Raw genomic sequence first — 26,942 nt, 5'->3', positions numbered from 1 at the left:
AGTTCAGTGGGAGCCAGATATACTCAGAAAATGGTGCTTGGCCCTTCTTGGTAGAAAATACTATTTCATTTGGCATTATAATTGTAGGGATACCACTGTGGTAGCAATCACAGCATTCATAGTTATACCACTGAGATCCAAATATCACACTTTTTCTCATTTGTTTAGTAACTTGTATTTTTTTGTAATAAGGTGGAAGAATTGACATTCAACAGTGTTTCATAATGCATTTAATTCTTGGGAATAAAAGGCCATCTTTTCAAGTCTTTAACCAAGCCAAATTTGTCATCCAAACTGACCAAGGAAAGGAGGGAGATCTAGTATACTTGTTGCCTTTGTCTTTCTCTGCTGTGGTTTCTCCTCTGCCTATTACAGATTTACTAACAAAGGCACCACCTCAGCACTACAAGGCACTTCTGGTCTTTGGTCATGGCTATCACAGTGGTTTCAAAAGACATTTCCATTACATCTTTGTGTATGTGCAAATGATCATCTCCTTTGAGGAGTCGGTGTGCATGTTGACAGACCAGCAGTGGCAGTGCTTCCACTCCCTGCATCTCCTCTAGGATTTGTTTGGAAGTTCCTTGGTGTCAATTTCTCCTTACAAAAAGAAAACACAGATATAACACAGTCTGGCCCACCTAAGGACTTCAAAAGATGGCTCAAAGTAGCTGTTTCAGTCAATAATGAGTTTCTCAGTAAATGCTTTGAATTGTTTGAATTGGTGCTATAATTTGTTCCAAGTACACTGAGATGTATGTCACTCTTAGGGGGTATCCTATCCCTCTCCATCAGTGACTGATCCTACCCTCACGGCAGAAGCACTGGATCAGACTATTGCTGCATTTGACACAGTGGAGGATCTGCTCAAACACTTTAACCCGGACTCCTGGCAAGAAGATCTTGAGAATTTGTACACAGAGAGTGGCCACCACTATCGAGGCAGGAGCTACCATGACAGGAAGTCAAAAGGTAGGAAAAGACACTATATACATGATTTGGGGCAAGACCAGGATATTCCTTCACTCTGCATAGAAATGTCCTTTGGGCAGGTATTAGATTCTGGTGCCCATGTTCCTGTTGGAGTCACAGGGCAAGTGTGACAATAAAAAATCAAGGATATTAAAATCAGGGATAAGCCATTTAATCCTTAATCATTTTCTGACTAAGATCTCTCCTGAGAAATCAGGCTGAAAACTGCCCATCGTTATGATGAATTCACAAATAAAAACATAAGCCCATGTGTAAAGGACAGATGGTTCTCATCTTCACCCTCTTAAACACTGCTTTGTGTGTAAGACATGGGGCTTCTAATTACCTGCACTATCATCCTTCTTTAAATACCCTGCTTAGGGATCATTCTCTGTTGAGTGAGGAATAATAATTTTTATCACATTGTGCTTAGGGAAGCATCTGGTGCAGACACCTGTATGTGCAGCTGGTTTTTCAGGATGTGAGCATCTCACTGGTTTTCATTATGTTGGCAGGAAACATTACTGTGGTTTAACATCTTTGTAATTGAGCAAAGCACATATTCTGGGTTATGTTTCTTGTTTCCTTCTGTTAGTTCAAATCATCCACCAAATGGTAAAGCTAAGGGATGTTAAGATGTAAGTACAAACCCATAATGATAAAGGAACACTATTTAGAAGTATGTCATGCTTTGGGGTAACCAGGGGCTGAAGGGCCTGATGAAATTGCCTGATGAAGTGCAAGACCAGATCTAGTCTGTTAGGGTTCTCCAAGATGACAATTACTGTAGTTTTCACAGGAGCTCTGGAGTGAAATACTTTATATGAGTGAGTTCTCCTGTTAGTATTGTCTTCCATTTCCAAGTTATATATTCATATGCATTCTTCTTTACAACTTTAAAATTATAATGCCCAAATCACAGTTCTGATTCTGTGAAATTTAACATTTACTGGCATCTTAATTCCCATCCTCCCTATGTTAACCATGTGCTGGGCAGGGAAAGAGGATTTTAGTTCTATGAAATTTACTTGCTATCAGTTGATAAGGTTTTGATCTTACAAGAGATATGTAAATTGCATCTGTATTAAAGAAAACGGTGTTGAGGAGTGTTCTTAGGCCCTGAAACCCAATCACCATATTGCTAAATTGTCTGGCCTGTTCTCTGCTTAGTTCCAGGCCAAATGTCATTTGCTGGACATAAAACAGGAGCTGGTAGAGGCCAGCTCTCATTCCTGATGATAGTTTGCATTGAACACCTTGTATTGGAGAGTAAGAGATAAATAGTAGGGATGTGGGCAGTCCCATGGATGTTGAACTCTGTGCAGTAGAAGGATCTCAGGCACATACAATGTATTGTTAGATGTCACACCAGCTTGGTGTACAGTTTCCAAGGCACTTTGGCCATCTTTGGTTTTAGGCTCAGCACTTCAAAGGAATCTGCAATAAAGCCCTGAGTATCCCCCCCCAGTGCAAACCGAACCCTTTTATTCTGTACCTTTGTGGCACATCCATGACAACAGCACATTTTGTGAAAAATGTCATGTAACTGCCACAGCATCACTTCTGACATCAATTTGACCTCATTTAGGGGTTTGTGAAACATGATCTGTGTGTCCCTTATTCCCAGGGTGGACTTGACATCTACAGACATGTATACAAACAAAATAAAGGGTCTGGTTTGATTTTAATAGAAGCTGATCAGAAACCTCAATACTGTACTGGTTCTGCTCTTTAGATTTCATTTGACTCTCAAATCATATTTCGCCTAGGACCTCATATAGAAGCATAGAATCATAGAATAGTTAGGGTTGGAAAGGACCTCAAGATCATCTAGTACCAAATATATGTGAAGTAGCATTTGCTGTTTTATTAGTGCAGACTATGTAGGCTAGAGTTACCAACCTGATCTAGTAGTGCTCAGAAATTCAGATGCATAAAGTTTTCTCCATTTGGTGTAAATGTAATTCAGCTTCTTGCATAACAAAAGTGTAAAAAACATGAAGAGTTTTCCAGTTGTTATTGTAACACTTGATTTCAGGCTGAGAAAGTTAGGGCTGTTCAGCCTGGAGAAGAGAAGGCTGCATGGAGACCTCCCTAGCAGCCTTCCAGTATCTGAAGGGGGCCTGTAAGGGTGCTGGGGGTGGACTCTTCATTAGGGACTATAGTGATAGAACAAGGGGTAATGGGTTAAAACTTAAACAAGGGAGGTTTAGATTGGATATAAGGAGGAAATTCTTTACTGTGAGGGTGGTGAAGTACTGGAATGGGTTGCCCAGGGAGGTTGTGAATGCTCCATCCCTGGCAGTGTTCAAGGCCAGGTTGGATGAAGCCTTGCATGACGTCGTTTAGTGTGAGGTGTTCGTGCCCATTGCAAGGGGGTTGGAGATAAATGATCTTAAGGTTCTTTCAAACCCTAACTATTCTATGATTCTATGTTTATATTTATTTTAATATTTTTTATTATTGTTTTGGTTACAGAAATAAGAAAAAAAAGTTTTAAAATAGTTTTTCTCTTGTCTTCAAACTACAGGTGAAATTCCCTGACTGTTAGCAGCTCTCTGGACAAAAGTACCTCACCACAATCAGATACTTAAAAAAATTCAGTTAAGAATTTTTACTTAGTCATAGACTTCTGGCAGATTAAAGGCTTATTCTTGAATGATGTCAGGAGTAGGGAATAGCTTTAACAAGTCCTTAAATTAGAAATGCTTGGTGGATTTTAAACACAGACACTGTGGATCTCTGAGGGATGTTTATAGGCAACAGGACAACCTTGCAGCAAAGAGAGCAACAGATTATATCATCATTTATTTCAGATATCTATCTGTTTCTGCTTCTGGCTTAGGTTTCATTTTTTATCCTTAGTTGGAACAGTCCTGAGGCAGATAACAATTTGATGCAATCTCTGCCTGTCTTTCACAGAGTTTTCAGAACATGTTATATATGTAGTATAAATGAATCTCTAATGGTTTTGCTACTATCCCACTCTGCATGTACCAAGTTGTGCCACAAATCTGAGTTTAAGAGGTAGTGTTGCTGAATACCAATTTTGATACAAGAGATATGTGATAAATGGTATTTAAATGGTAAATTTTCCTAATTTGGCAATCGATAATCTACAAAGATAAGGATCAGGCTAAGGAAATAAGAAGTACAGTGTTTTAGCATAGCTGAAATTTAGAATCACAGAATAGACAAAGCGAGACAGCATCTCAGGACTTTACATAGTCCACCCACCCAGCTCAAGGAAGGGTCACCAATAACAGGTTGCTCTGGACCATGTCTAGTCAGGTGTTGCATATATACAAGAATGGAGGATGCACAACCTCTCTGGACAGCCTGTGTCTGACCACCCTCCAAACAAAGGAGGGGGTTTTGTTTCCTTTTAAACATTTGAAAAGGTTTTCCTATGTTACAAGTTGAGTCCATCACTTCTTGTCTTTTGAAAGAAGTTTATGGCTCCATCTGCTTTACTCCCTTCCATCACAGATCAATCCTTGAATACCTCCCGCAACAACCTTAAAGATGAGAAGTGTGTTGATTAAATATGTGTGTATATGATAACTCCATTCCATCTACAGAATCTGATCTCACACCTCTACAACACTGATGCAGCTCTATTGAGTTAAATGCATTTCTTTCTATTTACACTATTGAAGTGAGATATTGGTATCAGGTGTGTCTCGCTAATAACCACATGAAGTCTGAAATTTAATTCTACATATGTTCAGTGAGGTTTGCTGTTAACCACTTCAGACTGGCAGAAAAGGACAGAAAAGGAAGAGGAAGACACATATGCACATTTTCAAAATCCTCAAATGAGATGCCTTGTGTAAACTATGAACTACAGTGTACACCTCCTTCATGAAAATATGACAAGTAGATGTTTTACCCTTTGCAGCTGTGGTAAATATACTCAAAAAGTTTTGCTATCCATAGCTGCATTTTAGAAACTCTGAAAGTATGAATATTCAGCCCTAAGCTCATCCTAGGCTCTTAGAAAAAAAGCAGGTCATACCAAATAAAGTATGTCCTTTAAAATAATTCCTTTTGCATTGCTGTAATATGTTGCAGCTGATCTCAGTGTCATAGTAATTTGGCTGTTACAAATATAAAACATCTCTATATCCCTGGCTATTAGGTTATTTAATATTGTTCTTAGCAAGAACACAGGTAGATACAAAAAAGAAAACAGCCAACATCTATAATTTTGTTGAATTTCTAGATTTATATTCTTTTAGAGAGTCATAAGGTGTATTCAGATGTGTTAAAAGGAAAACTCTTGACCCTCTAATTTAAATTTTTGAAAGCACCAATATATCTGCTTGACAATATCAGAACTCCTCAGAGATACTGTTGTAAACAGTTTCAACCATCAATTAAACGTCTTTTCCCACATGCTTGCTTGTATTTATCTTCTGTTGCCCAGGGAGGTTGTGAATGCTCCATCCCTGGCAGTGTTCAAGACCAGGTTGGATGAAGCCTTGGGTGATCTGGTTTAGTGTGAGGTGTCCCTGCCCATGGCAGGGGGGTTGGAACTAGATGATCTTGAGGTCCTTTCCAATCCTAACTATTCTATGATTCTATGATTCTGAAGTTTTACCTTGAACTGAAAAAAGCTTTATAGGTTTTGAAAGATCTCTGCCTTTGAAATTACTTGTCTACAAATGAAGAAAGCAAAGAAAAAGTTCACCGTTTCTCATGACAGAAATTTCGAGATGGTGGTATCTAGAGAAAGGGATCACCTTTATAAAAAGAATGGGGGGTTGTTGTTTGTTGTTTTGTGGATTTTGACGGCTTTTTATTTGTTGGTTTGGTTTTTTTTTGAGGGGTTGTTTATTTTTCAGGGTAGTTTTTTGGTTTTTTTTTGATTGATTTTGTATTTGCTGTGGGATTGTTTGGGCTTTTTTTATGAATAAATCTAGGGAGCAGGAGCACCTGTAGATAGATACATTCTTGTAATTAACAAGACTACACATGCCTCTATGTTCATTTTCTTCTCTGGAAATAGTATGCATGAAGCCTTTGGCTATCAGAGGAAATTAATCAGGTGGGACATTCTTGCAATAACATCTGTATGCAGTGACAGCTTTACAGGTTAAATAAATAGACACTTGCTGGCATAGCCACACTGTTCTCTAGAAGGGAAGTAGCAAGATGAGACCACAAGTCTGCATGGAATGTTTCTACTGTCCAAACAGGTTCCCAAGATCAGGCAAGTTTTGCCATGTCCTTAACAATAGTTTTTAATTGTCACTACTTACAGTGGTCTAGCAAGAAGTTAAAAATTTATTTCAGGAATGTAATTTCTCAGGGGGCTGCAAACAGTGGCCAATAAATTACTACAAACATCCATGTACTCTTCCTTGAAAGGTTCTGGGATGGCTGCCAGCAAGTTTCAGTGCACCAGATAGAATGTGCAGGCATCACAAATGCTGAATGCCTGCTCATTCACAGGAAATGTGAATATTACAGGTACCTTCTCAAATACTTGCAAAGTGTTCCCCATGCTTAAAAACATAGGATATTTTTTCCACTCATCTTCAGCTGGGAGCCGTTCGTATGTTGCACGCAAACTACACACGTTCATTCATTTTACAATCATCTAACTCATATCTATACCTGTATTCTTACCCTTCTGCAACAAATGTGATTTTCCCTCATGGTTTATGTGACATTCCTGTTGGTCACTGCAGTGAAAGCTTTTCTTATTAGACTCCTTTTTTAAAATGTTACTGAAACTTGCAGCAAATTATTGCTGGAATAAGCTGTTCAATCCCATTGATTTCAATGAAGCTATGTCCATTTGTGACACTCATAGTTTGGCCTGCTTTTGCTACTTGACCCATGCCACAGCTAATAATTGGTTTGCCAGTCTATAATATGCCTATATATTGTGAACCATGTTTTACGTGGACAGTTATTATCCTACTGCAATTCTGATCTCTCATCCTCTAAAATAATAGTTGCTATATTGACGAGGTTTGTTTTTGGCATTGTGATTCTGTAGTAAATCCAAATTGCAGCATCTTTTCCCCAGCTCCCAAGAGAAAGACTTGGATATCTACCATAGTTTTCAGGTAGATTTAACAGAGTACTTATTGTGGTATCATTAAGTGTGTGCAGTGGAACAGTGAAAACCTTTAACTGTATGTGTTGAAGAATAAAGGCCACAGTGTTTGGTCAACATTTACTATGGAGAATAATTTCATCAGTGCCAGTGCATTTAGGTGATTTAACCAGTGGAAGACGTAACTGTTTATCGTATGTATGAGATTGCATTTTCCAATTCAAGTTCAACCACACTGTAGCTTCAGTCAGCTACAGCGCTGCTCTGAATGAATGTCTTTTCTCTACCTGTCACAGCCCTGACACACAAGTTTATGCTAGTGGAAAGTGAATGCTGGGGAGAAAGGGTTCTATGTATTCATAATTCTCTGTGAAATGGCATGCTTTATAGGAGGAATATTTAAACCCAAAAGTCAAAATTAAAACAGCAGCACAACCTTTGTTATAAACTAAGCCACACGTGAAAATGGATGATGAGCTCTGGATCCCCACTTGACACACAATACTCCAACCACACTACAGTTCCATCCCTTGCTGATGCACAAAATATGAACAGGGGTAAGTGATTCCATAAGCTGTTGGATAATTTGTCCCAGTGTTAGACTACCTCATGGTGATTAGTTTTTCTTAGAGATCACTGAAATGTCCCTTGCTGCAACTTGTGATTTTTTCCCTTGTATTTTTGCTGTGCACATTCAAGAAGAGACTTACTCCATGCCTCCAGTAGCACCTTCTAGACAGCCAAAGACAATTATTAGAACCCGCTCTAGTCTTCTTTCCAGACTAAACAAATACTGTTCTCTAGGCCTCACTGTGGCTGTTTTGGACCTGCATTTTAACCATCATGGTCACCTGTTATTGAACGTCTAGTTTGTTCATCCTCTTCTGCTGGAGGGGACTCAAAACTGCACAAAGTACTGCAGATGCAGGTTCACAAGAGCTGAATGAACATGAGTATTCATCTCCCTCAACCTGATGCTAAATTCCTCCTAATGCAGCTCAGCATGCAGCCTGTGTCACTGCAAGGCAAACAGCTGACTCATGTTCAACCTGCTGCTTACCAGGCTGCTAAGGCTTTTTTTCTGCTCAACCAGTGTATCCCCAGTCTGGACTGGTGCATGGTGTTATTCCGTGTCAGGCACAGGAATTTCCATTTGCTATCACTGAACCTGATGAGGTTCTTGCCAGCACATTTATACAGACTGCTGAGATTCAGAAGGCTGAATGGCAGCCCTACAACACATGGACAAATTCCCTTAATGTGATGTCACTGACAAACTTGCTGAGGGTTCATATCATTCCATTGTTCATTAGTGAAGATCTTCAGCAGTGTTTACCCCAGCATTACTGATTGGGGAGCATGCTAGTAACCACCCACCAGTTGTATTTGGAATTGCTGATCATTTTGCTCAAGCTTCTTAGGCCTTCTGGTTATCTACCAAATTTGTAGTCTACCTATCCCATATATCTCAACAGTTTGGCTGCAAGGATGCTATGGATCACTGTCAAAAATCAGCAAATGACCCAGCAGATGACTGCTGATTTCACCTCATCCACTAAAAGAGTTATCTCATTATAGCAGAATATCAGTCTGGTCCATCATTATTTCCCCTTGGTAAATATATTCTGGCTGTTTCCAGTCACCTTCTTGTCATTCATGTGCCTGAATATTGCTTTCAGGAGAATTTGCCCCTTTATTTTATGCTGGGATGAGGCTAGGCTGCCCGAATCCTTCTTGCCTGCCTTGTAGATGGCCTTGACATGTGGTATAGGAATACTGTGGCAAGGTGGCTACCATGTCTTACACCTCAGCTCTGGTCTGTGGCTGATGAGTGAAAAAAAGTGTAAAATATACAGACATAGCAATGTTAGGTCCATGTATGAACTTGGAATAAAAAAGTCTTAAAAGAAACCCTAACAGACTGCCTGTCTTTTTAAAATTAATCAATGACCAATAGCACGGGGTTTCTCTGGAATCTTTAAGGCTGTCTCTTCTTAAATAAAACTTGGCATTAGCTGCAATCCCTGATATCAGTCCTTTCCTCTGATTAAGATCAATGTTTCAAGGCAAGCACATTCCATAGTACTATGTGAAATGGGGGTGGGTGTAGACATAGGGTTTAAGAGGGAGGAGGGCACAGACAGTGCACCCCAACTTTCCAATTTAGTGTTCCAGTGTATTTTTTTGTGTCTGCCTTGCCTTTAAATTGAAATCTGATGCAGACATTCTGTAATAACACTTTGAAATTATTTGCATCTAGTCTAGAGAACCTTTTAGTTCTAGTTTTAAATTAAGGACTCTGGTGGTTTCAGTCCTTATAAGAAAAGCAGTAGGATTTCACACCAATCACACCAAGGCTCGATTACATTTTAGTTACAGGAGTGAAGTGATGCATAAAACTGACTCTACTGTAAAATCTCATTGTTATATGAGGAAATGGACTGGCTCCAGACAGTAAAACAATCCCAAGACAGGGAAAAATGCATATTGAAGCTTTCAGCAGAAAGTTGTTCAGAGCAAAATGTGTTCTTTTGTTAGAGCACTGCAAACCATAGTCTAAAGCTAACTAGGTGCTAGGAAGTGTTCTTGTGTATCAGTCTGATGCTATCAAAGTGCAGTATACCCTGTTCACAGAAGACATTGTGTGCTCACCTTGTCCCACCAAGCAGTGGATTTCTGGAGACCAGAGTCAAAAATAGCGTAGGTGTTTATCTCCATATGAATTTTTATGGAGGATGACTTGTGTATCTCTTAAACCCTTTATTTAGCCTTTCTTCTGCTGCTTGAAGTTATTTTTATTATTTCAAGACCCTTTCTGATCTTGTATTTGTCCATTCCAGCCTGGATTCTGATACCTAAGGTATGACAAAGTGCAGAGAATTCACATCTTAACTGATAACTTTGAGATTTGGGGTCCCAAAAAATGCTAATAAGTCAAGATCAGAATGCCTTGAGAAGATACCAAGGAGAATTCATGCAGTTTTCCACTGGATAATTTCCCATAATTTTTTCAAATATAGTTCAACATACTAAAATACACTAAATAAAATGTATTTTGCTACCAGTTGATTACAGAATTCCTTAAGAATGCATCCAGCGAAAGTTTTGAGCCCCCACTGAAAGCAATTGATTCCTTCATACTGCATAGAAAAAAAAATGACCCTAATTATCTGGTTATTCCCTTCTATGCTTCAAGCAAGTCAACAGTTCTCCACAGTACTGACTCAGCTACAGCCTAAGAGACCTTGCAAAGACTTCTGAAAGTCAACAAAATTAGGGTTTTGAAGGCTAGTGAACAAAGCCTTCCCTCCAGTGAAAGCCCTTTACCAGGTCACCCCTTGCCATTTAAATGAAGTAGCTCAAGTACTGAAGCTAATATTTGTAACACTGTGATGAATACAATATGACCTCTGCCAGAAAGCCCCCCCACCCTGGCTCTCTGAATGCTGGTGCTTTCCCTCTCTGCCAGTCTTATTACAAAGACTCATTTCTGTGTTGATAATGCATCAGTGATAATAGGTATCAGCTCAATGCAGGAAGGGGGACTACTGAGACAGAGGGGAAATTTCATCTGTGATAAATCAAATTTGATTCAGTCCCCTGGACACAGACGTCAGTCAGTTCATGTGACCTGTGTCTGGGCCCTCTTTAATGACCAGTTTGTTGCTGGAAGCCTTGTTTCCTATTTTACTTCAGCTGAATTAAGGCTGATTTAAGCCTTTAAGGATTTATTCTAACTGTATAGAGAGGCATCATCAGCAAATGCAATCTTAGTCCTTGTTCAACCTGTCCCGGCAGGAGCTTGCTTGTATCAGTACCCATTCCTATGGACTGATGCATGAGTGTGGATGATCCAGGCTTTCCTCTCAAGTATTTTAATTAATCATGAAGACACAAAATTATCTGCCCTCTTTTTACACTGGTTAATTTTCCCTTCACATCAACTGGCTAAAATGAATAGTAGCCAGATACCTCTTTGCTATATTGGCAAGCAAAGCTGGTTTCAAAGGTCCTGATGAGAACTTTTAGAGTAGAGGGAAACACTTCCCTGTGAGAAGGATTAGCCTGAGACCCTGCAGTGAGAAGGGGTGGCTTTGGAAAATGGTAGTAGACAAGAAAATATCATCTGTTAAAACAAAGAAATCAATATTCTCTGGACTTTTAAGTCTTGGCTGTGGACATTTGTAGTGTATTTTTCTCCCAGTGCATGAGTATACCAGCAGCCCCATTGATTTTGTGCTTCTATCAGGAGGATGATCTATACCTCTTTTGAAGAGATACTAGCTCTTTGGAGAGAGCCACTGAGATTTCATGGTAAGATGTATCACAATTGCTATAAAATCACAATTTATCTGCTAAATTTCCATTGACTGAGATAACACCTTGCCAGAAAAGTGAAGCTGCTATGATTTTCTGTAATAGCACTTGTAACATTTATGAGTTGCATCTTGCATATCTGCCTTGTGAATATCTCCAGAACAGAATGTAAAGGTGCATGATGTTTACAAATCATAGCTTTTTCCACAGTTTACTTTGTGGTGTTGACAAGGACTGAGTCATAGAGGTGTCTTTGTGGAAGGTTTTCACATGCCTATAGTAAAACAAATGCGTATGTACTATCAGGACCAGAAATGGTGCTGACCTATTAAACATGTCCATGAAAATATGTGTTCACCAACATTACACCATTATCTCATTTCTCATTTAAACAGTTCCTATTTTCCTGATCATATTTCTATTAGCAAATACTGTTTGGGGTGGGAACTCAACACCAGTTAACATATCCTCCAGTCCTGATTGAATTACTGAGCTTTTGAACACTTATTTAATAAGCAGAATCATAAGGAAAAGAAGAAAGCAGAAAAGGAGAGAAAAAGAACTCTGAAAACTCCTAGAGAAATGAAAGCCATTAAATTTTTTACTTTTATCTGTGTTACAATTATGGAAAATATATTTATGGACGGGGGGGTTATTTTGTTTTAGGTTTACAAGCTAAGCTAGAAACAGCACTTAAACTCACAGTTGATAGTCTATAAGTTATTTTTATGGTTGGCTTTACTACTTGTTTACATGACATATCTCACAGAGAATATCAGGCATTTAAATATCAACCAACTACTGGCATTGAATGAAGTTCATTAGTTTTAATTGCATTTATTTGTATGCCTATTGTAGTAACATTTACCAGCTGAAATTAATATTGCTTAGATTGATTTGACCATCTAAAAGAGAATTATCTAGACTCTATCCATAAACAATACGGACAGGCAACTTTAGAAAGCAAGTCATGCCACCTGTCCTAAATGTCCTTGTCAGGAACAGATGAATCACTCTCCAAAGACCTTTCTCTAATAAGCACGGCAATAGCCTTGTTTAAAGTGTTCCCTTTTGAATGCCAGCAGTTAGGCAAAAGGAGTTATGCCTATAATAACAAAAAAAAAGCTCATCATCCAAGTAAGCCAGGTATAAGCAGAGGAGGGAAAAGAGTAGAAGAGAGAGAATGTCTTACCCAAGGATCCAACAGATCAGTGACAAAGCAAATAAAATAACCAGCCTTCGGCTTTCTTGCCAGTATTTCAGGCAAGCCTTCCCTTCACCTTTAGAGTCAGTGTGAGCTCTGCTATGGGAGTCAGTGGGCACAGGATGAGAGCCTGGATGCCCACCTTTAATGATTTAAAATTGGTGGGTCTAGGTTTGTCTTTTTGGAAATCACTGCTATAGTTCACAAATTTTCCAACTAGTGTCACACCACTTGTTTTACTGACTGCCTGGGGGGTGGCTCAAACCAATGGAATGTCCCAGTCAAACCTCAATAATGAAACTTCTTTTGCATTGCAGTTGACCTGGATAGGTTGAATGATGATGTGAAACGTTACAGCTGCACTCCAAGAAACTACTCTGTCAATTTAAGGGAGGAACTGAAGCTGACAAATGTCGTTTTCTTCCCCCGATGCCTCCTTGTCCAGCGTTGTGGAGGAAACTGTGGCTGCGGGACTTCAAACTGGAAATCCTGCATGTGCATGTCAGGGAAAACAGTGAAAAAATATCATGAGGTATTTTCACTCTTTTTATTTTCTTTGGTACTTTTGGGTATTTATTGCTTGCATGTATTCTGAAGGCTTTTCTCAGAGCCATGTATGGCACGAAGGCCTGATTTTAAGTAAGTATAATATTAACATCTTTGATGACACAACATAACTGAACAAATTGTATTTGGAAGTGATGAATGAGCAGAGTGGAAAGAGATTATATGTTAGACACTAAAGTTAACAGCTATTTATGGATAAGTTGATTTAAAAGAAATTTGAAAGAACTTTTGGCCGCCTTTCTGTGTGGATGCTACTACAGCATCCTCCTGAGCTGTCTTTCAAGAATGAGGCTTATGTTGGACTGATTTTTCCCAGAAAAGGACTGATACAACATGAATATATATACCACTGGAAATACTATTTTTAGTAACATAGAGACATGTGTTGCTTGAGACATTTGGTTGCACTTCCTCTTGCTTTGTGCTACATCGTCTTAAACCATGCTTGGAAATGACAGTTAAGTCACATGTAAACTCTTTTCCACGCAGATTTATTACCTGTAGGAAGCAGCTGAATCTTTCAGCCTTAGATTCTTTCCCAGTCAACATTTTTTTAAAAAGACTTTATGTTTGCATAAGAGCAAAGTCGATTATAATATTTACAACAGCATGTAGTGACAGGACAAGGGGGAATGGCTTTAAACTGAAGGAGGGCAGATTTAGATCAGATATGAGGAAGAAATTATTTACTGTGAAGGCAGTGAGACACTGGAACAGGTTGCCAGAGAAGCTGTGGATGTTTCATCTCTGAAGTATTCAAGGCCATGTTGGACAGGTCTAGTGGAAGGCGTTCCTGCCCTTGGCAGGGGGGTTGGAAATAGATAATTTTAAGGCCCCTTCCAACCCTAACCATTGATTCTATGGTTCTGTGATTTATTTTTCATCCATTCAGAACACATTTAGAGAAGAAAGAAACAAGGAAACAGATTTTTATCTTCTTGTCTCTAAATCAGTATTTTCAGATCCAGTGTGAGCAATGTTTATCAAAGTGAACATATCTAGGAAAGTTACTTGATATTATCTTTTCAATTTTCTGAATGTAGGTGGCTGCATGCCATTCTGACTTAATTTCTAACGTATATCTCTTAAAAGAACCTGATTTACCACTTGGTTTAACTCTCAAGTGAAAATTAACTAGGCATTAACTAGGGAGACACGAGGAATTCAATAGCAGACGGCCATTGAAGGTCAAACCTTTGCCTTGCTATGAGCACGTGGTTACTCTTTTCCAAGGGAAGAGTTTTTTTATCACAATTAACTGCAGAATACAGCATCAGGTAGGGCTACAGAATAGTTAATAGTTTATCTAATTTTAAACAAGATGCAGCGGATGACCCTGATAATTACAGAGCAGAAAGTCTTTTCTCAGTGGTAGAAAAGTTAATTAGAAAAAAATTAATAGTATAAACCACTTAGATGACTATGAACTGATAAAATGAACTCAGAATGCCTTATGTATGCATAAATATACAGAAAAACATTGTACAAGAATGCTAAAAAACCTGGCATTTCCTTCAGAGAGCGATCAGACAAGATCAGACATGGATTAGAAGATGGTTAAGAGATAATGAGCAAAGAGGTTGAAGAAATGCACAATTTTCCACATAGGAAGTGGCTATCTGTGGGTGCCTCCAGCGCATGGATTAAGTGCTATTTCATGTATGATCAATCTGGAGGGAGGTGAACAGAGGTGGCAAAAATGACAGCTAGCACAGGAGGTAATACGCTTGTAACAGCAGAGAAGGCTATGAGGGATTTCAGAAGGCCTATGTAACTATTTCTAAATGCAGTTTAGAAAAGCAGCAGATGTTAGGATGAGTAGTCTAAACCATTCATGTAACATGGCATGTGTTAAGGGAGGAGGGAGAAATAAATGGTGAAAGTTGAAGTAAAAGTTGAATAATGAATCACTGTGAAGATCTTCAGGAAAATAATTGTTTATTGCAGTGATGATAGGAAAAAAGGAAGTGACAGTCTTCTGCAGAAATAAAGGTGAACAGGAAGGAACACAAATATGATGGTGCGCTTAAATTGGTGGAGTACTTATATTGGGTTTTGACCACTGATGCTTAGAAGGATACAGGCAGCAGCAGAAAATATGTATAGAAACAGAAAAAAACACGTCAAGAAAAATATAGGAGAAGATAAGCATCAAAAACATATGTAAGGAAAGTGGCTCAAAAGTTTTGGATAATTTAATTTAGAAAAAAAATGGGAATTAGGACACAGTGAAAGATAGAAAAGAGCAAGAGAGATTGAAAGGAAACTAATTTATATATTTCAACCCTTAAATATAAGTGGCACATAATTCAGAAGGATTCTGAGAGAACTGGAAGTAAAATATAAACTAAAGAATCATTGGTCACAACTGTATCAGAACTTAGCCAAATATTGACAGTGGCCATAAAAAAAAGATATTATAAACATGTTACCAAGCAGTTATTTTCATATTCTGTGTTTGGGAGCATGTTGTGCTGGGTCACCAGAATATCACACTGACCGGGTATTGGTCAGATCCAGGATGTCATGACTTTCAACCACCACAAATATTTCTGGATGCGAAAGACAGGCAGGCAAATTTTCCAGAAGTAGTAAGCTCCTTTTTGAAGCCTTTTGACCACTTTGTGGTCAGTGCCTTGCAGTGCTAGAGCAGCTGCAGGCCAGCAGCTGTGGGGATGCTGGTGCTTAGAATGTTTGTTGAGAGAGAGGCTTCTAGTCCTGAAATCTCAAGTTTATCTTCTCCTTATGCTCTTAATATTTTTTAATTCCTCCCTAGTTCCTGTTCAAAGCCTCACACTGTACTCACCACCAAGCACTCCCTCCTAGTATCTCAGGACTAATAGTTATCACGTGTAGCCTTTAATTTCCCCAAGCTGTGAGTGCTGCTCCAGCTCCCTGAACAGACTGTACAGCTTTTTCCTGCCATGTCCAATTGTAAGAAGTAATGCATCAGCAGGGAAAATGGGAAAATGAGAAAGCCATGGTAAGAGTCATCTTTTCCTTTATTTCCCTGGGAAATCTAATAATGAGATCTCAGGTCTTTTCTGTGACCTCGAAGTTTGCTGTAACTTTGCCAAAACACCCAGCAGATTCCAGAAGTAAACGGGTTCATAACTTGAGTAAACAGATACTTTTATGGGAGGGGGAAGGGGAACTGCAAGCTTTTGTGATGCTGTGTGATTTTTCCACGGCTTCTGGGTTTGCTTGAGATCACAGCTCATGCACAGATACTCATGACTTACCACATAGTGTCACGAACCCCACAAGCCAAACAGGCCAAGAGCTGGCAGTGTCTCAAAACCCATCTCAGCACGGTTTACCATAAGTGATACTGAGTTATGCAGCAGAGCTCCATGAAAGGGAATGACAACACAATACATCAAAATGGCTGCAGCACACCTTAATCAAATGCTCACATCTACTGTTGTGCGACTTGCCAAAGGGGAGCTGAAATGAAAGTGTTTTCCATTGCAGTGCTTTTCTTTGGAAATGCCTGAAGTCTGTTTTTAAAGAGAATGAAACTCTAAACCTGGGTAACACCCAGCCCAGAGGAGATGTGGGGGAGCTGAAGCCAGGACTCAGTTCAGCTCAGGCTGTGGCTGTGCCATCAACCTTAGCATGCACATACCTCCAAGAAACAAGAAATCAGTTTCCCCATCTCATTGCTGTAACTGATGAGATGTGAAATGAGTTTCCATGAGGAATAAATGCTCTTAAGGTAGCAACCAGAATTTGTCAGAGTGTATAAACCTCCAGAAACACAGTGCTGAACAGCACAGCTAAAAGGCATGTAAAGAAAAAAGCAAGTGGTTAAAGTGATTGCATCTTTTACCTACTTGTTCTTCCTGTAAAGACTGATGCATTTTTCACTTTCTGTATGGTGAATAGAAGTGTTCAGTAGAATTTCAACCATTTTTGAAATGTTACGTGTCTCTCCCATTTTGACTGGAACTTCTCTGGTGCCTTCACAGGACATACATGCAATTAATTGTCAATGACAAGGTCTAGCTTACTGTTAGGATGGTTGCATCATAACCTCTTGCTGTCCTGAAAGAGATAGCAGTGCTGTGGAGACTTTTTTGTTGTTATTGGTGGGGGGGGTTAACTTTTTTCAGAGAAATGGGAAGCAAACCTTAAGGAGGCACCTGAGAGAGCAGACAATAATTCTCATCCTGTCACAGGGAAATATAAGATAACTGGACAAAAATCATACAAATACTGCTGATACAAAAAGGGAAATTTGCTAAGAGTTTAAATAAAGCAGGCATCATCAAACCAGTCTGTAAGGAATATGATCTGATTTTGTATGTCCTGGAGTTGATGGTGCATGTATAAAGGAGATAAAATGTTGTTATGGTAATAAAGGCACAGAATTACACTAACAAAAAAGTTAATGCATAGAAATGCTATATAAGAAACAGCAATGGGATTTATTTGGAATGCAAATACAAGGAAACAGAATGAGTCATAAATGACTGCTAGGTTACAGGATGAGCACAGAGAGCACAGAGTGTGGTGAAAGAAAAAAGGTTCATTTTTTACTGAAATTAAAGTTCTTGGGATGACATCTGGAAGTTAAGCAACTGAGACATCCTGCAATACATGTCTGGGCAGAGTGGCAATTTGGGAAGGGGAAACCCTTGCATCTGGTCAAAAAAGCAATAGCTGGAGCCATTATGTATGACAAGATCATCAAAAGTGAGAGTCTTGATGCCACATATATCAAAAGCATCATGGCTTTAGTGACTGTTTCAGATGCCTGAATTTTAAGCCAATTAATTTTTTCCCATCTTTCCTGTGTTAAAATCAGGTGTTTCTTATTCATACAAATTAAAAAAAAAAAAATGAAACAATAATCCCATTTACATTTGATAACCCCTTAGTTTGAATTCTACCACTGATCAGCAAACCTTTTTTTTTGTCCTGATATCCTATAATTATAACTGGTAGGAAAGAATACAGTTTAGGATCTGTGTCATTATTTTAAGCTATGCTACTACTGGAATAAAGGTCCTTATGCTAAATTATGAACCCCATTCCCATAATGCTTGGTTTCTTATGCTCAGAGCACAGCTAAACTGTGTGTGACCTTTGGATTAAATAACTTTCAAAAATTGCAAGAGTAAGATTTTTCATCTCTATCAAAATTTGGATCTGTGTTGAATGTTTGCACTTTTGATGCTTCCTCTTTCATGAATGTCAGACAAATATAATTTGTTTTGCATGCTAGAACGATGGTATTTTTAGATGAGCAGAAGGAGATTAGATAATGCTGCATAGCAGGATTTTAAAATAAGTTCTGCTAAGTACAAGTTTCACTATCTAAAATAGCATCCAGAGTTGCTTTCCATCCTCTATCACTAGAATATGAAGCTAACCAGAAATTTGCTAAGCCATAGTCATGTTATTGACTATCTATTGTCTTCTTAAGTTAATAATTATAAAAAGAAAAAATAACAACTAGTTTTTAAATGAGACTTGAGATTTCTATTGGGGTTTAAACTGCTGGTCAAGAATTTAACAAAGAATGTTACTATTGCTCCTAAAAATAAAGTAAATAATAATAAGGAAGAAATGGATATGAGCAACTGGACACCCTTTTTTTATTATGATATTTGAAAGTGTTACTGCGTTTCCTATTACTCCTTGCTTCTTATTAAAGCAGAAATCATCAATCATGGACTCTCATGGCTAAATATTTTCTGAGTTCAAAAGTAAATGACACATGGCAAGGGACATCAGTGAGTGCTCGAGGGAGTGGTTCACCTCATCTGACTCTACCCATCTAAAGCTGCAAGTGGAGCCTTTAGCCTCCTTTCCTAATTATCAGAGCTAGCACCACCAGAAATAGGTGTTTAAGGTGAATTGTTCTCTGGAGTCACCTCTTTATTGCTGCTTTTACTGGAGAAATACCAGGTACAGTTCAGGGTGAACAGGTTATCCCCATCTGAGTCCTTTCCCCTGCAGTCATTGCTGCTCTGCTCTCCACATCCCTCATCATGAAGTGCTCTTACAGATTTATTGAGATTAGAGGGGCTGCCTGTGTTCCAGAGGCCTCTGAAGAGCACCCTTCTGCCCCAAAGTGAGACCCAGACTTGTGCTGTATACCTTCTGGAGAGGCAGCCATGGTTCCTTGCAGGACTGTCCAAGCAATGAGTGAGCCTAACTTAAACAAGTGTACCTGAACTCCATCTTGAGTTTTTCTGGCTTCAGCTTCTAGGTGCTGTTTTTTGGGATGGTTTTCTCTCTCATGTAAAGTGTTTCAAAAGCTGGCATGCACATTCAATGCATGACCAATGTGCAAGATTCTTGGCAGGGAAACCCATGTAAACATTTATTTATGTTTTCTTCACCACCACCCCCAAGAAGAATTATGCAGTAGTCACAGTAACTTCACCTCAAAACCTCTCGGGTGCTCAGGCACATCTACAGAGTAAAATGGCATCCAGCATACTGATGCACTTCTATGGACCTCTTTGCACAGTAAATGCTACAAGGCCCTGATGCCTTTTTTTGCACTACCTATATTTATTTCACACTACCAATCCAGCTCAAAAGCTAAGTATTTTGCCTTTTTTTTAATTGCTTTAATACTTTTATCACCATAATTAATTCAGTGTTTCACTGGGGGGATATGGCTGTAGTTGTGTACTCTTTGTGAGGAAATGTTTTGAACAACCAAGGCACCACATTCTGGTTTGTAGTGACAGATGTTGCTCCTTTAATTTGAAAACTGCAAGGTTATTCTTTTTTGCCCACATAAAACAAACTTTCTGAGCATTCCAGATCTTCTTCACATCTATATTTTCTATCTGCTACTGATCCCATCAAAAAAGGAGCAATAAAATTTCTGAACAAAATTTCTGTGAACTGTTTTCATTAATTCAGTAGTTCCTCAACTTCCAAGGACCTGACCATGTGATGAATACACAGAAGCTATTTTCAGAATAATGAGTTTTCTTTCAGCTGCTCTAGTCACAAGAAATGGCTGTACTTGCTGATTCTTTTCAATTCCCTTGTATTTAGCTGGAACTAAAACTATTAGATGGAAGCTAGGTGGAATGCTTCAAACATCAGTTCTGTGATTATCTATTAAAGCTCTACAGAGGGATCTGAACAGGCTGGATCAATGGAATGTGGCCAAATGCATAAGGTTCAACGCAGCTCAGTGTTGGGTCCTGCGTTTGGGTCACAACAACCCCGTGCAACACTACAGGATTGAGGCAGAGTGGCTGAGAAGATCCCAGAGGAAAATGACCCTGGGGGTGTTGGTCAACAGCCAAATTAACATAAGCCAACTTGTGCCCAGGCCAAGAAGGCCAACAGCATTCTGACCTGTATCAGAAACTGTGGCCAGCAGAACCAGGAAAGTAATCTGTACTCAGCACTGGTGAGGCTGCACCTCAAATCCTGTGTTTAGTTCTGGGCCCCTCACTACAAGAGAGACGTTGAGGTGCTGGAGCAGGTCCAGAGAAAGGCAAGGAAGCTGATGAAGGATCTGGAGCACAAGTCTGATGAAGAACGGCTGAGGGAACTGGGGTTGTTTAGTCTGGAGAAGGGAAACTCAGGGAAGACCTTATCACTGTCTACAACTACCTGAAAGGAGGTTGTAGCGAGGTGGGTGTTGGTCTCTTCTGCCAAGTAACAAGCAATAGGACTAGAAGAAATTTGCATCAGGGAAGATTTAGGCAGGATATTAGGTAGAATTTCTTTCCTGAAAGGGTTGTCAGGCACTGGAACAGGCTGCCCAGAGAAGTGGTGGAATCACATGTGTGTATTTAAAAGATATTTAAACGTGGTGCTTTGGGACATGGTTTAGTGGTGGACTTGGCACGGCTAAATTAACAGTTGGCCTTGTTGATCTTAAAGGTCTTTCCCAATCTCAGTGATCTTATGATTCTATAATTTCAGCTGTGTTCAAACACTGGTTTTCCACCTTGTCTGGGGAAGTGCCTGCAAATTCATTTTTCTACTCTTATCAGCGAAGCCCATATACTGTGCTCATGTTTCTGAACATAAAACACAGGGAAAATCCTCAAGCTGTCAGGAGGTCTGTTAGCTTAAATACAGACTACATCTTTGCTCTCATCCCATTGCATACTTTCATTTGTTCTCAATTGAAAAAAAAGCAGACCTACCAACCCAAAGTGACAATCATCTGAATTTGCCAGGTTTTGATGAAAGACTTCTTTAAATAAAGAATTTTATCATGGGCTCAGCAGCAGCAGCTGTACTTGATTTCAAAAGTGTATTTTCTTTAAAAAAGTATCTTTGAAGATCCAGTCTATTTTCATCTCTGTAATAATTGCAGCAACCTGGTTGGGTTCAGTTCCTCTGGTTTTTTTTTTTTATGACATGGTACAGTTAATTGTCCTGGTGTCCATCAGGATTTCTTGCATATAGTCAGTGAATGTTTGAAATCTCCTTGTTCTGCTCCCCATCAGTAAATAAGTAATTTCAGAAGGGAAAGGACCATATAATGTCACTGGTAGTTTTTCTACTGGTGTGTTGCCTTGAGCAAATCAGTTTCAGATTCCCTTTCTGTACACGTTTGACAATGATGCATGTCGTTCTGTGCAATCCACTGTGAGATCTGGGAAGAAAAATGCTGTGTGAGAGTTAGTGTACTTAGTCTTAACTCATTTGTTTTACCTAATCCAAACTAGTATTTGAGCTTCAGGGCAGAAATTGGAAATATCTATTTTGTTAAATTACCGTAGGCCCATCAACAGCAAACTAATGAAACAGCAGATTTCCCCCCTCAATCTGCACCGCCATACTAGTGTGGGGGTATGCACTCTTTCACAGCAATTCAACCTCCAATGGTGGGCTTGCAAAACATATCCCTGCAAACTGCCATCTTCCTCAGCTCTTTCCAGTCCATGTTGTTTCAGTCAACTGTGTCTAGTTCCATACTTACACTGTCACAGAAGATTAAATAGGATATTTCTGTTTTCCATATAACCAAAAGGCCATTTTAGTATCATAGAATCACTTTTAGGGAATCAGATTCATAAAGTAATATGGGTTGGAAGGTAGCCCTGAGGTTCATCTAGCTCGATCTCCCATTCAAAGGAGGGAGAAATTTGAAGTTAGAGAAAGTTGCTGGGGCCTTGTCTTGTTAATTTTGACTGTCCTCAAGGTGTCTGCATTCTCTTAGGGCCATCCACTCCAGTGTTTAACCACTTTTAGTATTTTCTTCCATACACCCAAATAGGATTCTTTTTGTTGCAATAGAAACCTGTTATACCTTTATACTTCCCTAGGAAACAATTTTTTTATTAGTTGAGGTTTTGCCTTTTTTTTTCAGATTATTCATAGTAAATTCTTAAGAAAAAAATTAAATTGAGGCAAAGATTTTTAGGATAAGCCAACAAAAGTCAGATTTCAGAGAAACACAATGAGATCTGGCACATATTTTGAACAAGCTCCATTCATCTCCTTCTGCCTCACACAGTCATTTCAGTTTTGGTCCAATTCTAATGATATGTGCTTCAGAAATTTCAAATTGCATTTAAAAGTGTTCCTTGTTCTTCAGAGCGGAAACATTATACAAGTGAGAGAGGGAGCAAAGCAATTCAAATATGTATGAGACTACAAATACGAGCCAAAGCAAACATGCTTGATAATTTGCATGCAAAGGAGCAACTCTGGACATGGTTAGGGAACTGCACGATCTGAAGATACCTGATGTAGGAAATAATCCAATCTGTCAAAGCTCCAGGACAAACAGTACTGCAGGATGTCACAGAGTAAAAAGAAAAAGCTGGAAGTAAAACAAAAAATGTGTCCAAATTAATGCTGGTTAGGGTTATTAAGGGCTGTTGGTGCCCTGAGGGCCTCAACAGTCTCATCCTCAAATCTAACAGTGTTTTCTAATCAGTGTATTTCTGTTGATCCTCTCAGGTGCTGAAATTCGTCCCTGAGGCTGGCCATCCCAGAAGAAAAGGCAGAACCAGGAACAACATGGCCTTAGTAGATATACAGCTGGATCACCATGAGCGTTGTGATTGTATCTGCAGTTCAAGACCACCCCGATAAAAAATAAAGAAAAAAAAGAAAACCAGACACACTAATTGCAGCTTACCAGATGTTTACTTTTAAGCAGGATTGCTCTGAGGACCTTTACTCACTATTCATTTGAACTTTGCTACTAGCCTGCCTTTGCAATTAGCAAAAATGATCGCTATGTTTCAGCATAGCTTTGCTGATAAGTGCCATGGCAGCCAAACAGGTATATCATAGATTTTTATGTATCAGCATCCAAGAGAATAGGATTATGGTTATCTGTAGCTAGATTCTGAAGGTTGAGATTTTCAGCTCATTTACAATCCTTAGGCATGCAATGCCCATTGAAATGAAACACCAGTTAGGTATTTGTGGTAGCTGGCAATGAAATAGCATTGTGTTTGTGTTTCTGTTTCTCACTCACCAGTTCCTAACTCAAATTCTGCTGCCATTTCTACCTGCCTAGCTCTCCTGGTGGTCAGTAAGGTTCTGTGGGTATAAATGAAGACAGAATTTGGGCCTGTATGAGTGTAAAATGGCTTCTCCCACCCTGAGAGGGAACTTCCCAGCATTCTGGCCCAACAGAGTGAGATGTAGCATGGAAGGTCTATCACTATATAAAATAACACACCAATAAGATCAAATCTTACTTTTTGTACTTGAGCAAATTGTGTGTTGAAATTAGCAGATGCTTTGCATAAGATAGGACATTGGTGCTGGTAAGGGTGTATGGAGGCTGGTACTTTTGCCATAGTGATTCCATGGGAGCCATCACCCAGGCACTTCTGCAAGAGGGGGCTCCTACCAAGTCCCCAGGTAAATCCATGTGGACTGGGGCTGATTGTTGTCTCTACCTACCTGGACTGGACTCCTGCCCGTTGCCCAGAGCTCCCCACAGTTGCCCAGGAGAAGCCCCTTCTACATAAAAAGGGAGAGACAACCCTCCCCTTGCATATTCCTTGCTGCAGTTCGAGGAGTGTCATGTTTCCCCACACAGGCAATGAAGATAGGGCACTTGTTTGTTGAAAATATTGATTTGTTTTGCAGTTGTACTACTGGGAAACAAAACTGTTCTTGAGATTTAATTATCGTTATTTGGTTTGGGGTTGGTTTGTTTGTTTGTTTTAAATATGGATTATTATAACTTTGTCATATATGCATTAATCTTAGTTATCTGAGGTTAGTTGTCTTATTTCAGCTCTGTGTATTGCCATGGTTAAACTGTTGACAGTGAATTTCTTTTTTGATTGCATTTTGCTGAGGCATATTAACTCATTAAGCAATGTCTGTCTGTCATGGAAAATGTGCATCATTTAATAACTTCTACAAGAATATTATTAAACACCACCTCATAATAAATTAAGCACTTTAAAAGCTACAGCATAGCTTCCTATGCCTTTTAAAATATTATGAAAGTGTTCTAGCTGAAAAAGGGAAAAAATATCCTTCTAAATTAGCTTTAAAAGTTCTTAAATGCTGTTCCAAAAGTGTAAAACACAGATTTAAAACTGGTGAAGAATTGGAGTTTTGATCATGAATGTAGCAGGGGCAGCATATTTAATGGCTGAGGTTTTATATTTAATAGCAGACATAGACTGTATTGATTCATCTTGTTTCTGTTGCCTCTTGTGTTTCTATCTCTGAAAGAGTGAAGTAGGTTGACAGTAGTGTGTTATAATTAATAGAAACTGGCATGTGCTATAATATAATATTGAAAGCCTTCAAGGCAGTAAGTTTTAGCAATCTACAATTTTTTTTTACAAAAGTGCCCTAATATTCTGCCTTTCCTTCTTTATCAGCTCAAGTATAAGTGATGTTTAATAATCTTAGCAAAACTTTACTGAAACATCCCTTAGAAATGTGTTTCTTTCTTTCCTGTACTTTAACCTTTGAGATTCAAAAAGTGTGGGGGTTTTATTATTTATATTAATTTTTCCCCTCTGGCTCCCAGATGTCTATTTAAAGATGCTCCTGAATGCTGACTTGGGAAGTGATTCATCATTTTTCAAAGCAATCCACATTAAAAGTACAACACTGTAACCAAAGATTGCCAGCTCTGTTTCATAGTTCACGACTGTTTAATGGAGACTTCAGTCTTTTGCTGTTGCTAGCTTAATAATCAGATTGACCCAGCCCTTCCATAATTTTTAGATAATTTTGGAAGAAATTTGCATGTGAAACCTTGGCAGTACTGATTGGTTTTGAGACAGTGCACTCCAATATATATTCTTGGCTGAATAATGCCCAAATCATACCTAAGCACTCTGCCCTTGTAGTTAGCAATGGTTGTGGGAAACATCAGTTTCATATAGTTTTATGCTTTGAGTGGTCCTTTAATTCCCACCTGCCCGGGGAAAAACGTGCAGCAGACATCAGCTGTGCCTGGCATCTCCCATGAGCCTCTGCCTGCTTTGCCCGTTCTTCACCACAATAGCCGTGCGTTGAAAGAGGTATTTACACCTCCTAATCTGGGGGGATCCAGCCTTTTCTGTAAACCCAAGTTACTGCTGCAAGCAACTGGGAGAAAGTGTGCCTTAGCCCACACCTAGTGTGGCAAGTTTTCTTTCTCTCTTTTGACTGTGTAGCAAGATCAGAACACTGATTTGGGCAACCAAGTGAGATACACAAAGACTGGTATGAATACTCATTTTAAAGACTGAACAGCTAATAGTTTAGCTAACTACATTGGATACAAGCAGCAGTAGATGCCAGGGTCCAGCAGAAAATGCAGCTGTAAAGAGATTCATATAATAGGGTTTATCCTCTTGCTTAATATTAGGGTTCATTTTCTTAAATACATACTAAATTTGTCACAAAATTTTACTGGGACACTTCATAATGAAGGGAACCTGCCATACAAACTGCATGTGCAGAAGAGTCAAGGATGGGCTTTATGGTGCAGTGTGGGGATGATAACATACATGTGAATGAAGAAAAATTCCCAAAATCCAAGCCCTGAGCTGCAGTGACCCTGGTGAAACCAAATATCAACATTGTTTTCTTTTTATTTATTAGCAGAAATTGCAGAGATTTTTTTCCATAACTTTGTTCTCTTTTTTGTCTATGTAAAAACTGTTATGTTGTTTGTATACTGTTTTAACTTAAAAAGCAAAGTTATTAAAGAAACTAACCTGATTCATCTTATTGATGGAATTGGAACCCGTCCCCCCAAAATAAATACCTTTTCAATAGAAGTTCAGAAAGATTCTTAATTTCAAACCACTCAATAGCTTTTTATTTACTGTATTCTTCTGGGATAGAGCCTACTTTCTCAAGTGCAATCTATATACATTTTTTGTTATCTCAGTTAAATGCAGCTTTCCTAGCAGTATTTTTTACTTTATGCAGTATGTAATGTGTCTTACCTTGATGAAAAAATAAATACTGCTTTTGAAAGAAGATAACTCTGAGTGATTATTCCGAATTCAGATGAACTACAACCTGCCATTTACTGGAAGATGTTTTCACACCTTCCATGCTAGATCTCTTTGTGAATTTCAGCAGCCATTCCCAGGAGCAAGAGGGAAGTACTGAAGTGAAATTTTGGGGTAACCCAGTTTGAACCCTGAAGTAAAGGAGTGGACAGCTTCCTTGTGAAACAGCATGACAGCAGCACAGCATTTCACATGGCCAGATCAGGGTGCTTCTCCAGACCTAGTGCTGGTCTCAGTCCTCACAGGCTTGCCTCCAGCAGAGGTGTCCTTGCTTACCCTACTGAAGCAGCTTCTTACTGGCTGAAGGTTTGCAACTCACCTTAATCAAGGCAGACCTAAGCACCCAATTTTTGTGTGCAGGGCAGCTGGA

The 26,942-nt window shown here is 39.1% G+C and overlaps 1 protein-coding gene across 5 annotated transcripts in view; it reads left to right on the top strand.

The window, feature by feature from the left end:
* PDGFD (platelet derived growth factor D) overlaps window positions 1-26,537 on the top strand; it is a 138,144-nt gene extending 111,607 nt beyond the window's left edge. For all 5 annotated transcript variants that reach the window (XM_034074472.1, XM_034074475.1, XM_034074470.1 and 2 more), the window contains 3 exons: window positions 771-972; window positions 12,881-13,095; window positions 23,037-26,537. In XM_034074472.1, coding sequence (XP_033930363.1) covers window positions 771-972; window positions 12,881-13,095; window positions 23,037-23,171 — 552 coding nt within the window. In that variant the 3' untranslated portion in view covers window positions 23,172-26,537. The remainder of the gene's footprint in view (window positions 1-770; window positions 973-12,880; window positions 13,096-23,036) is intronic.
* The last annotated feature ends 405 nt before the right edge of the window (window positions 26,538-26,942 follow it).

The sequence above is a fragment of the Melopsittacus undulatus genome, chromosome 2 (genome assembly GCF_012275295.1).
Source record: "Melopsittacus undulatus isolate bMelUnd1 chromosome 2, bMelUnd1.mat.Z, whole genome shotgun sequence".
NCBI classification, from domain to species: Eukaryota; Metazoa; Chordata; class Aves; order Psittaciformes; family Psittaculidae; genus Melopsittacus; species Melopsittacus undulatus.
Note: the sequence above shows the minus strand (reverse complement) of the source record. Positions and strands in the feature narration are given on the sequence as shown.